Source organism: Prorops nasuta, unplaced genomic scaffold (genome assembly GCF_024137725.1).
Source record: "Prorops nasuta isolate Cenicafe-Biocafe unplaced genomic scaffold, Cenicafe_Pnas_1.2 PNAS00017, whole genome shotgun sequence".
NCBI lineage: Eukaryota > Metazoa > Arthropoda > Insecta > Hymenoptera > Bethylidae > Prorops > Prorops nasuta.
Genome location: NW_027116814.1, coordinates 4672674 through 4684858, shown reverse-complemented (window position 1 = coordinate 4684858; position 12185 = coordinate 4672674). Strand labels below are relative to the sequence as shown.

The following is a 12185-nucleotide window of genomic DNA, read 5'->3' as shown; positions in this document are numbered from 1 at the left end:
AAATTTCAACTTTTTACACGGGATTGCATATGCGATTAGATCGAAGGATTTAATTAATAGAGGAGAACGATGCAAAAATTTATAGTAGAGGGTGAAAACTGGTAAAGTGATTCTTTGAGGAAGAATGTTTAATTCGACATGATAGTTGCGTTTGTAGGCATATATATAATGAAACGTAGGCGTCGAGAATAATATAAGGTACCTACATCTGTGAAGATTAGTTTAAAAAGTGTCTCTCTGGAGAAACTTTGGCTTCCAGGGCCGACTAAAAGTTTGATCGACGAACGAAATGCAAATTGCGCACATATCAGGATAAATCTAGCCCGGCGTTCTCGCTTATGCTGGTGATTTCATTGAGTTTCTGCCAGCGAAACACGACGCTGCAGTTGTTCGGCAACTTTATATATTTCTCTCTTTATGCTTTTTCCCCTTCTTTCTCGCCTCATTTATTTGTATCTCACGCAGCTACCTACCTGAGTCGTCTGGGTCGCTCAGGTCACTCGTCTGCGGGTCTGCCTAGAATTTTTCCTACCACAGGCACCGATTCACCAATTTCATCACTCCTCTCATCTCACTCAAATTATCAAAAAAATCTCTATATCTTTGTGTACCAACACCGAGCTTTCATCCACTAATCAGAAGAATTTATCCTAAAATCAGAAATTGTCAAATCTCGCAATTTTTTCCTTGGTGTAGCGGATATAGCAGAGAAAAATTGGTAATGGAGGGTAATTAATCAAGTTTTTCCCTCTATCCAACTTTTAATCCCACAAACATGTTTAATATTCATGCATGTGGAATTACCGAGTTATTTAGTACACATTCTGGCAATTTTTTTCCTTCGCTCCTCTCATTTTTACCTTTCTATTCGTTTACTTCGGTTCACTAGATTCCTCGAAAATTTTCTTCAGCGTTATGCCCACAATTTTTGCACGATTTATCCTCTGCCTAAGAATTACAGTTAGCTTTGGCTCTACTTTCGCTCTTTATTCGTCTCCGCGGATACTGTATAAATGTGCAGAGTTGAAACGATGAAATTTATAAATGATCGCGTTGCGGACTAGAAATTTTGCCAATTAATAATCTTGTATCTTTTCCCAATGAGATTAATTATTCTTGTAACTCGATTAGACACTAATGTATAGAAAAAAGGATCTTTTTGAAGGAGATCTCAAGTATATATATCATCTGTTAAACTATCAAATATTGTTCTACTTAAAATAAGGTCTCGTACGTATTTATCGATATTTATAATATATATCTCGAATTGTGTCACTATATATGTACAGTAAATTTAACGTGGGCCATGAATGAAGCAGACTTGTTGTGGTTTAACGATTAACAGTGTGTTTGGATATTTTATGATATTTCTGGAACGAATGAGCAATCTGTAGAAAGATTCCGCATGCAGTAGAGTAATAAGATCATTTTCATGACCAGTGCAGTAGCAAACGGTATTCTTCGTGGTGGTATCATATATATATAGGAAAAGGGAAGGGAGGCAAGACTACTTTTCACGAACGCAAAGATATGACGTCAGCAACACCGGCTCGGTTCGACCTCCATTCGATGACGCAATATTACTTTCTTACCGCGGCGCGACACTATGCCATTCGAAACGCTCTGATGCAGAGTTTCGTTTCTTCGAAAATTCTAAATCTTCGATTATCTCATAATCGCCTATTGCTCGCGCGCATACACACACACTTTCTCTCTTCTATTTTATAATTGCAACAAACCAAATTATTATTATTTTTTGTACATTAATTCTCGTAATTTTTCAGACGATTTATCGCCCACGAACATTCCTATATAGCAGTGGTCCATTACGGTTTCTGGAAATTGTCGCAAGAAGGGAAATTCACGTTTTTCGAGTGCTTAAAATTACCCGAAGAAAATGATCGATGAAATTGTCAAAGATTTGCAGCGGAACCATCGAGCGCCAAATCTCGTAAGACCCAAGAAATTCCAAGGTGAACTCTCGTTGAAATTTTTTATAGCAATCCGGAATCTCTTTGCATTTTTGTGACAAAAACAGGCATCATTTTTTTCTTTCTTTTCGTCGTTGTAATGTAAGAGCAAATGTACGAATGGAAAGTAGGCTTTATGCGTGCTCTTTCCGTTGGTTGAAATTGCTCTTTGACTAAAAAAAATCTGAATAACCTGATTCGTTAAGGCATTCGTAAGTTTTATTTATTTGAATGATGCTGAAATTTGAAGGAGCTCTTGCAAATCAAGGATCAAAGTTCTGAAACTTCGCTGTGATAAATTCGACGATTGGGTGAAAAGATGAGAGACTAAATACGAATATATCTTTTTTCAATTTTTATTCACTTAATTTTCGATACTAATTGGAATTAACACATTATTGTTATTTATAAAAGAAGTCTTTTTCTCAGTTCTCGATTTGAATGTCAGTAAAAAGGTATTTGAAATTCTTAAAATCTACGAAGGCGGAAGTATAAAAAGTACTATCCGCGACATATAGATTAGTACCGACGATATTTGGTAGTAAAATTTAAATCTGTCTCATAAAATCTTTCAGAATGTAATTCTGTAGCTCCTCCATTCTCTAATATATTATTATTAAGCATATTATTGATCGATTCGGTAACGTGATATAATTTTTTGCAGGATATCTTGCTGGTGGAGGGAGGAGGATAAACATCGAGAAGGTCGAAGGATCGAAAGATCGGATGAAAATGCTTGATTGATTTTACTGTCTATCTAACGGAAGGTTAGATCTCGTTACTGGCTATCAAAGTTTTTGTAAGCGACCTGAAGGGGGTAAGGAATGAATATGCAAGCCAGCCTAGCAGAGCGAGGAACAGAATGAAGAAACACCAGTCAGCTATATAGAGATAAGTGAAGACCCTCCTTGCTCGTGGTAATGTGGATAGATCGTCTTTCATGCAGTACTTTCTTGCTCCTAATATGTAAAATAACATGTAATCATTCCAGACCAAACTGTTAATGTCCATGAAAAACGTTTTCTTGTCGTCCGGGCTCAAACGTTTTTGCAAATCTTTCATGCCATCGTTTCTGGAAAAAATACAAAGACTTAACTCCAAGCGCTTTCTTTCTCACACAATTCATTCTAATAATATTTCTTTCTCTTATCTATTTTCTAGCCGAGCGTTATCAAAACACGAGAACTTACTGGAAGATCCATGGTTTTGTTGTGTAATATTGCAGCATTTCCAGTCCCGAGGAGACCCGGTTTTGCACTTTGATCATGAACGTCTTGTTTCCTGTTAAAAACATTAAGCCATCCAGCAAATAAGCAGGGATCAAATGTAGAAAAAACACTGCCAGTGTGTGCAAAAACTTGGACGATGTTACTCTTCCTCCTGGATACCACAATGGTCCTGTGTAAATAATGATAAATATTAAATGTTATTTATTTTTTTCTGTTCGTTTAAATTTTTTCTCTACTAAGATATTTTTAATTTTTCAAAATTAGGCGAAAATGAGTTTACCGGAAAATGGATGGGTCACGGCATGTCTCCTTCCGGTTTCAATGGCTTCGCCCCAAGTCAGAGGATTCTCCCCATTTTGTGTAACGTTCAAGAAAATTGGACTGACAGGCTTCTCCAATGCTATTCTCCAAGCAAAAGCTATTATTGCATTTACGGCCAAATCGCACGGTATAACGTCCACTAAATAGTCAGCATTGCACAGCATTGATCTTATCACTCCTTTCCCGGCTCCGATCATCAGTCCAGTAGGGCCATTCAAGTTTTCCACCCATCCTGGGACAGGCTCTTTCAACGAAGCAAGCACTGAAATTTATGACACTCGTTAGTGCCACTACAAAACGGGAAAATAGCCAGTGTTATAGATCCATAATGACGTAGGATTTGAGAAAAAATTGAATCACCGATAATAAATCAGGTTTTCTAGCGTGATAACAAATAAATTAACCCGATAACGCAAAAAAGAACATTTTTTCTACATTGACGCAAACAGGGGTACTTATTTTTGTTACTCAGTCTCATTAATAAATTTATTAAGTTATTTGTTTTATTATTTTTGAAGGGTATAACATGGATAATGCCATAAAGGAATTTTGGTCGAAAAGCTTTATGGCTGTAAAAATACTTTGCTCACGCCAATAAAAACTAGTAATAAAATTTTACCGACAGGTACAACATCTTGCGTAAAATGTATAATTAGACAATTCGGAACTCCAAATATTTTAAAGTGTCGTATACTGAATGTAAAATTATTGAGCAGTAGTTTAAGTCGTATATTATGGATGAGTAAGATTGTAGCTTCCAAACTGTCAATTATCTCACATGAACAAAGCACATGTACAGTGAAAATCCTTTTCGACTATAATTCGTGTATTTCTCCTCAAATTTACAAATTTTCTCTAGATTTTCTGTTTTACCGGCAGGACAAAAATCACGCCAGATGTCGCCACTCGTATCGTAAATAAATTATCTTGAGATGATTTACCAATGGAAGGTCGAGCAATCCCAGCTGGCAATCCACACCTCACCACCAAATCTTCACTGAGGGCTTTGCTGAACGCATAAGTATTGGGACTGTCCCCGAGTAACTTTGGTGTCATTGCTTCGATGACTTCATCATTCATCATCTCTACGGTCGATATAACACTTTCCGGCGTTACCGGAACGGGGTAAGCGCGCTCCTCTAGTATTCTTTCGCCGCAATGACAGAAAGACGTAGAAACATGCACGAAAGAATCCAAATTCTTCATCTGTCAATAAAAGATCATATGTTTCAGAATATATCATCCATCGTTCTAGTCTAGAAGGGCAATACTGTTCTAAGCAAATATTGTACCTGCTTGGCAAGAGCCAGAATATTTGCAGTTCCTCCAGTATTGAGTTTTATGGCAGCTTTTAAGGGCAGATCGAACCTGACATTGGCCGCCATGTGAAAAATTACGCTTACTTCGTTAAACAAGCGCTGCTCGTCTTCCGGAACAAGACCAACACCCTTCACAGTCGTATCCCCAGGAACGATTATTAATTTTTTCAATCTATCGCTGTGATTATCCCTGAGACTTCTAAATGGCTCTTCCTGAAAGAATAACCAACTGTATCTGTATTATAAAGAAAAAATCAATTATTTCACTCGAGCAATGAACCAAATTGATAAGTCGATTTGCTAGGCCAAACATTGAAATATTGTATATAGGTGGATAAACTTGAATGGAATGTTCGAGAAGAAAATGACGTTTGAGGTACGATAAATCAAAAGTGAAATATAAATTCGAGAATGGTTTAAAACTTTAATGGTATGTCTGTAATAGAAGCGAAAATAATGAGAGGTTTTATTGTCTGCCTAATACCGTGCTGTATCTACTGAGGGTATCTCGATGCAGATTTCGTATTTTTGTGGGAATCCCCCGACAGGGGTAACGACAGGCACCGATCAGACTAAAAGCTGAAAGGCTGCACTACGATTGCTTCACTCAACGATAGGAATCTAATAATTCGTGCACTCGTTAAACCTTCGCTTTTGTTTATCGGTACCACAAATAGATATCGTTGTCTCGGCAAATACCGTGTAAAATTACCCAATTCTCGGAAAAATATTGGATTTTTAGAAACTCGCTCTTTTATCGCTATTTCTCTAATTATAATTCAAAGTTTGTTGGCGTCAGCCGTAAAATTAGAATTGGGTGAAATTTGAGGTATTGCAGTGACGGTGACGAAACGTCTATTGATAATGGTAGATAACGTAACGAGCTGAAGTAACAATTCTCAATGAGAATTGTTACGATGGTTTCACAAACAAATCGAGCTCTAGCCTCTAACTCGACGAGTGAAAGGGACCCGCGGGCCCACCTTTTCATCTCTCCTCACTTTTCGTTTTCAATGCGACCAATGTTTATTGCAAAGAAACGAGAGCGATCGCGCAGCAAAACCAAAGAAACTCTCACTCGTGGCATTGAGATTAGCATAAGCCTACTCAAAATACACTCTATAACGACGTTAAAACTCTGCTCAAATTTTTATCCTTACGGAGACTTGTTGATATTTTATTTCCGTTACTCTTATAATCTAATCCGCAAAAAATAACTCGTAGAGTGCGTTTTAAAATTATGATGCAGCACCAATAATTCATTCACAAGCTTCTTTCCATATTCACGCGTTGAGCAATCGCGGTAGTCGGATCAACTCGAGAATCACTTATGAGATTGTTGTTAAACATACAGTCTTTATCAATCGTTTAGAATTTTTGTAATATTTTAATGGAGAAACAGAGTATATCTCTAACTGTGGAATACTAAATTGTATTTATAACAAGTTTATAGATAAATTTATAAGCGCTACACTCTCTTTGCATAATGCGATAATATTTTTTTGATCTACGTTCAATTGAGGAAACTCTCCATTCGGGCCTATCGAGTAATTCATTCAAGATTCATTAGTAAGGATTACTTTTCTAACAGATTGAATGGGAAATTATTTGTAGGAAAGCAAATATTTATATGTTTGAAATGGAAGTTTTTCAATCAGAGCGTAAAAACTGCGACAAATGTATAGTCTAGTTCGGATTGGAATAGTCGAGAATCTAGACTCGCATGATACATGAAATCTCGCGTGTCTTTTTTTAGCGAAGAAACGATTCGTCAAACGTAGGTACAAATTTTTTAAGGAAGGACTTCCTTCTTGTCCCACGAGTAAACGATCGAGTAGTGAAATATCAGCAATACAATCATACTCGTTGTGTCGTAAAATTACAAATTCTTAGCTGCACAAAAAACAACAATAAAAAACCACAAGAGATTGCCACTTCGGTTTTTTATAGCTGTCTTAACCACGAGACATCGCCGAATCGTTCGTATAAGTCGTTTCCTATATTTTTTCTGTTTTTTAATTTTCTTTTTTTGTACAGGTACTTCATTTATTGGTGAATTTTTCCGAGCACTATATTAACTACAGGATGATGGAGAAAATATTCAGAAAGATACCGAAAAGAAATGATTATTTTCTTTCTCTGACTGGAATTAAACGAATGAGATTGGAATATGCGCGGCTTACCTGAATGATCGTTTTATATCTGAGCCGGCGATTAACGTTTACGTCAATTCTTCCTGGCTCTCCGATTGTTTATCGTTGGCGCCGTGGGATAAATCGAATAAAATTTGAGTATGAACGTACGCTTGCACTGTGGGTTAATGTATACGCCAGCTCTTTGTGCACTTCCATTTTTTCTGTATTTTAATTCTTTACTTTGCTGCAGGTACATCATTGATTAGTGAAATTTTCCACATACCATTAATTCAAGAAAAGTCTGGTAAAGACGTATGTCCATTATTCCTATATTTTCATTATGTTCTCTACTTTTTTTTAATTCTGTTATTTTTTTTTCACAGGTTGAAGCATTATTATGCACTCTGGAATAATTAATACCTTAAGAACAAGTGTAGGGAACCGAACAAGAAATCCATATAATCTGCATCTACATTCAGTTATATTACACAGTATGATTATATGCGTCATCGATTCGTCAATTTTTCCGCGTGCCTGTGATTCGATCAAGGATAATGAAGGAAGTATTTTGAAAACGATCTCGAAGAAGAGATTGTTCAACGTTGTTGGTGGTGAGATGAAACGAATGGATGGGATTCAAGTACGAGGCTTACCTGAATGATTGCCTTTAGCCTCGACTGCGGGTTAACGCCTTTCTTCTCCCTGACCAGGAGGAAAACATTGCCAAGGTCAGGACAGCTGAGGAGCAGCTTAGAAACCAGGACTTTCCCCATAAAGCCAGTGCCCCCAGTAACCAGCACATTCCTCTTGCGAAACCATTCTGGTATAGTTACTCGCTGCTCGTCTCTCGTCTCAGCCATATCTCTTTTCTCTTTCTAACACGATCAGTTATCCCTCTTATTTTTAACCTCTCTATATTCGATTTCTGAAAACACGAATTTAAAATCATTAAACGTGTGACTCATTTGGACGATTTCATGGTTTATTATGGATTTATTCAATCGAGAGAGTCAGATTGAGAAAGAGAGAGAGGGAAATGAAAAAGGAAAAAAGAGAATTAAACAAATCGTCGAATTACCTCGTCAATTCATTTATTATTATGATTCAACAAATTTTACACCGTCATTATTTTCCGATAAGAAACAAAACGACAGCTTTCGACTTAATCATCAACGCTTCTTACCGAACTGACCGAAATTATTTTTCGAAAGTATTGGCCAATTAGTTTTATGACACATCGCATAGAGGACGTATTTCGTACGACACAGATATCTCTTTTATTATGCCAAATTTATTTTTTAGATATTTCGTAATTTTCTAGTAAAAAGGCGTTCGTTGTATCTGAGATTCGTGATTTCTAAGATTAAAGAGCAAAAATATCACTCGCACGAATACTAAATATATCTTCGACTTTCTAACCAGAATTCGACGATTTGCTGATTGCCTATTTTGCTATTCGAAGACTGTAAAACGTACAAAGAGCACTCTTATGATAATTCTTATTTTGTATAAACAATTTCTGAAAATTCAACACTGCACTCAATCGACTGACAATACCTAAAAGTACACTGTAAATGCAAACTGTCTGTGAGTTTTCTTACTACGATTAGTGGATTTTCACGCTCGAAATCTCGAAGAAAATATTTATCTGTCTCGCTATTTATCGGAGAAACGTTTAAACGAAATGCGTCACGCGATAATTACTTCGAAAACACTGTAAATCTAGAGACGGAAGCGCGATAAGTGAGAAAAAACTGTGCGTGATCGGACCGTAAAGAGCTTACCTGGTTGGGGCAGCTGTTAAAGTCCTGAAGAGTCCCGTAGGTAGGGTTTACCGGGTGTACTCGCCAGTGGGTGGGTTCTCACTGAGGAAGGTGCGCACCCGTTGCCTTACCTATAACCATCGAGAAGTTTGGCACCGTGGCAAAGGAAGGGATGATGAGGAGAATAAGAGGGGCGGGGGATACGACGAGGAAATAATAAGAAATAAAAGATGAAGCAGAGAGAAAGGGTGGGGAAATAAAGAAGACGGAAATGCATGGATGAAAATTGTAATTGTGAAAATCTCGGAGAACTGTGAACTGTGAAATATATTTGTCAATCGAGTAATTTGTTAGAAAATCGTAAAAAAAAAAAGATAGCCGTGATAAGCTAGCGATGAACTGAAGGGAAGCAAAGTATTGGTCAGTCGATCGATGTTTCAGTTACAAATAGATCCTTGGAGAATCATATTTATATCATTTTCACACATCCATATTCAATTATCGGTAAGAATGTCTCGTTCTAATTCTGTTTTTCACTTCAATCAACCATTGTTTCTCCTAACTCTTAAATAAAACGATTCCAACCCTTTGACCTTCGAAGCGCAAACCAAGGACACTCGAGAATGTTCATTTCAAAGGATCAGAATGACTCGCATTCTTTATTTATCTTTATGCTTTTTCTTATACCATGCTATATATATCTTCTACCCACGATTATAATTCTATTAGTTTTTTCTCAGCTACGCTACCAGACGAATCTTGAAATCCATTTCTTTGACTTTCAGAGTCCTAACTGTTTCTACGATCAATTCGCTCTCAAATGGTCTTTCCTGTACTGCAAAAAGAACAGAAAGTGTAGAAAGTTTTAACAAAAGATAAGCCATGAAAACCAATTGAGAAAATCACTTTTGCTTTTTCGTGGGGAGAGACGGCCCAATCATTAATAATAATGTATTCTTCTGTCACAGATTCAAATCATTGTTCAACTTTTGCCATCAGAATTTTATCGACTTCCGAAAGTAATTATCGTCGGTCCACGTGGTAACTCGTTTAAACTTTGCTCGAAATTAATTTCATATCAAAATCATAATTTTTATGGATTTTTTAAAATGAAAAATAAGAAGTAGAGATTTTTATTTGCATTTTTAAATTATTTCGCGCGAATTTAATTATATGTGCACACACTTTGGCCCACGTGACCCTCGACCGAAGTCAGTCGGAAAATCCCGAAGTCTCACCGAAATCTTTTATAGCCGTTTAACGGTCATTGTATCTTGGCGGTTAAGTTTGAGTAGGAACAACTAATTTGTACTCTTCCGTTATTTCGTGATCCTGAATGAAATGATTACGATCGGTCTTCGAGAGAGTCTTCCAGTGAAAATATTATTTATCAATGTAAAGATTTCTGCAAAGTGAAATTAGAAAGCGAAAGAAAAGAAAATGAGCGGAGGCCAAAATTCAAGGGACGCCATGATCACCTTGACTGTGAGTAAAACCGTATATATAAAGATAATTACTTTTCAGATAAAGTTTAGCTTTTTTGTACGATTAATTGTACCTTTTTAATCGAATAAAATCTATAGCCTCCTTCCGTAAGTATTTCGTGTATCGTGAGAGGTTGTATGTCGGTTTCGTTCGTAGAGCATTTTTCCCGGAAATTCTGACTAAAAGACGCCAAGATTTGGAGTAAACAACAGCCTGCGTTCTTTCTTTACTGCCTTCTTGGAAACTGCTCACTGTCTTGTTGATGAAATAAGATTAAAATAGGGAAGAACAAGACACTAATAAATTATCCTCTTTTTATTAAAAACAAAAAAAGAATTGTTCTTTATTAATGTCACGGTATCAAGAGGTTTTAAGTATGCGGCAAAATCTAAACTGGACGGTGTCCGAACTAAAGCAGCAATCAAGAAAGAATCTAAGAAAATGATCAGCTACGTTCTGGATATGACAAACTATTATTATGTACCATTCGTTAATTATAATATAATTTTTTAGTAATTACGAAAGCGCTCAAAACGCAGGGTATTTGCACATAATTATACATGGATGATCGATAAATAATGTGAGTATTTAGAGATTGAGCCATATATAGATCAGCCGTGATGTAACTTGGTATCGTGAAGAAGAAATACTGGTTAAAACCCAAAGATGATTCAAAACGATCCTTGAATATTCCGATGACGAAGATGGTTAAGAGTGTAGAAAGGAAGCCTGGCCTGTGGGCAGTGGGTAGTACTGGTGGTAGTAGCTAGTAGCGTCTTATCCTGTTGCAGTTAACAGTTTTGCTCGTGTTTGCTAATGCCACGCTATGCAGAAGCCAGTTTCTAGTCAAGAGGAACGTTGCTCGTGGTGTCATTGTCTCGTCCACTGTCCAGGGTCGATGTATCCTACTCCTTCCTTTTTTCCCTATCACACTGCTGCCTCTACGGCTTTACCTCTTTCCTTACCTCATTCTGCCTCGGTACTTCCCCGGGAATGAAACAGTGGAAAAACCCACGAAACAGAAACTTCGACGCATATCAGGCTTGTTTTGCAAATAAATATTCCATAGTTTTTTTTGTATTTTCTCTTCCTGCACTAACGTTATACATCTATTAAATCTGACTCAATTCAGATATTCAGATATAGAAATGAAAAACACGCGGGCGTTCACATAATTTGAGCAAACTGATTTAATGTTGTACAAAATTTTATTAATTAATTTAAAAGTTAAATTTTTTTCATCATTTTGAGGTAAAGTTGTTGAAAATATTTGACGCTTCTTAATTGAGATGACTATATTGGTTTTATAAAAATGCTTCTGTAATAAAATCTGCCTTAATAATATTAGATTACTAATCGATTTACTTTTTACATCTGCGTAAATAGAGAGGGAATCTTTTCCTTAAGACATGCTTCGATTCGACTGTTGAATAATATTCATAGATTCGCATTTTTACACCGGAAACCTTACTGTCCTTTGCAATTATGCAAGTGAAGGCAACTTAACTCGTTTTTCTTAGGAAATACATAATTATAATTTTCCATGTGTGACCTACTTTTGCAAGGATTCTTTATTCTCATCAACTTTTTCTAATACTAATTGTATCACTGAAAAACTTGTTTTAAGGTAAATAAAACAAATATCTATGTTCTAATGAAATTATCTTTTAAGGAACAAATAACCGCTATTGATATAAATTTTTAAATAGCATATTAAAGTTTCTCAACATTAATTATTAATTGAATTATATTTTAGTGCGGGAAAGACATAGGGATATGGAGGAGGCCATTTTTCTTCCTGTTGGTAACAGCGAAACCTACTTACCATGCGATACATCTCTGCCGGTATGTTAGGTAGCTTCATTGTCAACTACATAGATATATTTTATTGTTAAAATATATATCACACGATACGCCCTTTTACATAATTATTTGAAAAATGTAGATTAGGTTAATAATAAGT

At 36.3% G+C, this 12185-nt stretch overlaps 1 protein-coding gene across 3 annotated transcripts; it reads right to left on the bottom strand.

Annotated features, from left to right (window-relative positions):
- Nucleotides 1-2310: 2310 nt before the first annotated feature.
- Nucleotides 2311-9439, bottom strand: LOC136779730 (putative fatty acyl-CoA reductase CG5065). 3 transcript variants are annotated; one of them, XM_066737485.1, is made up of 7 exons: nucleotides 8759-9439; nucleotides 7628-7899; nucleotides 4813-5052; nucleotides 4462-4726; nucleotides 3480-3782; nucleotides 3161-3368; nucleotides 2311-3042 (listed from the first exon to the last, which is right to left on the bottom strand). In XM_066737485.1, exons 2-7 carry the CDS (start codon nucleotides 7832-7834, stop codon nucleotides 2739-2741), a joined length of 1527 nt encoding a protein of 508 aa, XP_066593582.1. In that variant the 5' UTR covers nucleotides 7835-7899; nucleotides 8759-9439; the 3' UTR covers nucleotides 2311-2738. The 3 variants fall into 3 exon arrangements, with proteins under 3 accessions (XP_066593582.1, XP_066593584.1, XP_066593583.1); XM_066737487.1 differs by lacking the exon at nucleotides 8759-9439 and adding an exon at nucleotides 8451-8473; XM_066737486.1 differs by lacking the exon at nucleotides 8759-9439 and adding an exon at nucleotides 8053-8177.
- Nucleotides 9440-12185: the final 2746 nt, after the last annotated feature.

Coding starts and splice junctions, on each gene's coding strand:
- LOC136779730 (XM_066737485.1), bottom strand. CDS start 7,834: ATGGCTGAGACGAGAGACGAGCAGCGAGTAACTATACCAGAATGGTTT. Junction 4,727..4,812: donor TTCTGGCTCTTGCCAAGCAG/GTACAATATTTG, acceptor TTTTATTGACAG/ATGAAGAATTTGGATTCTTT. Junction 3,783..4,461: donor GATTGCTCGACCTTCCATTG/GTAAATCATCTC, acceptor CATAAATTTCAG/TGCTTGCTTCGTTGAAAGAG.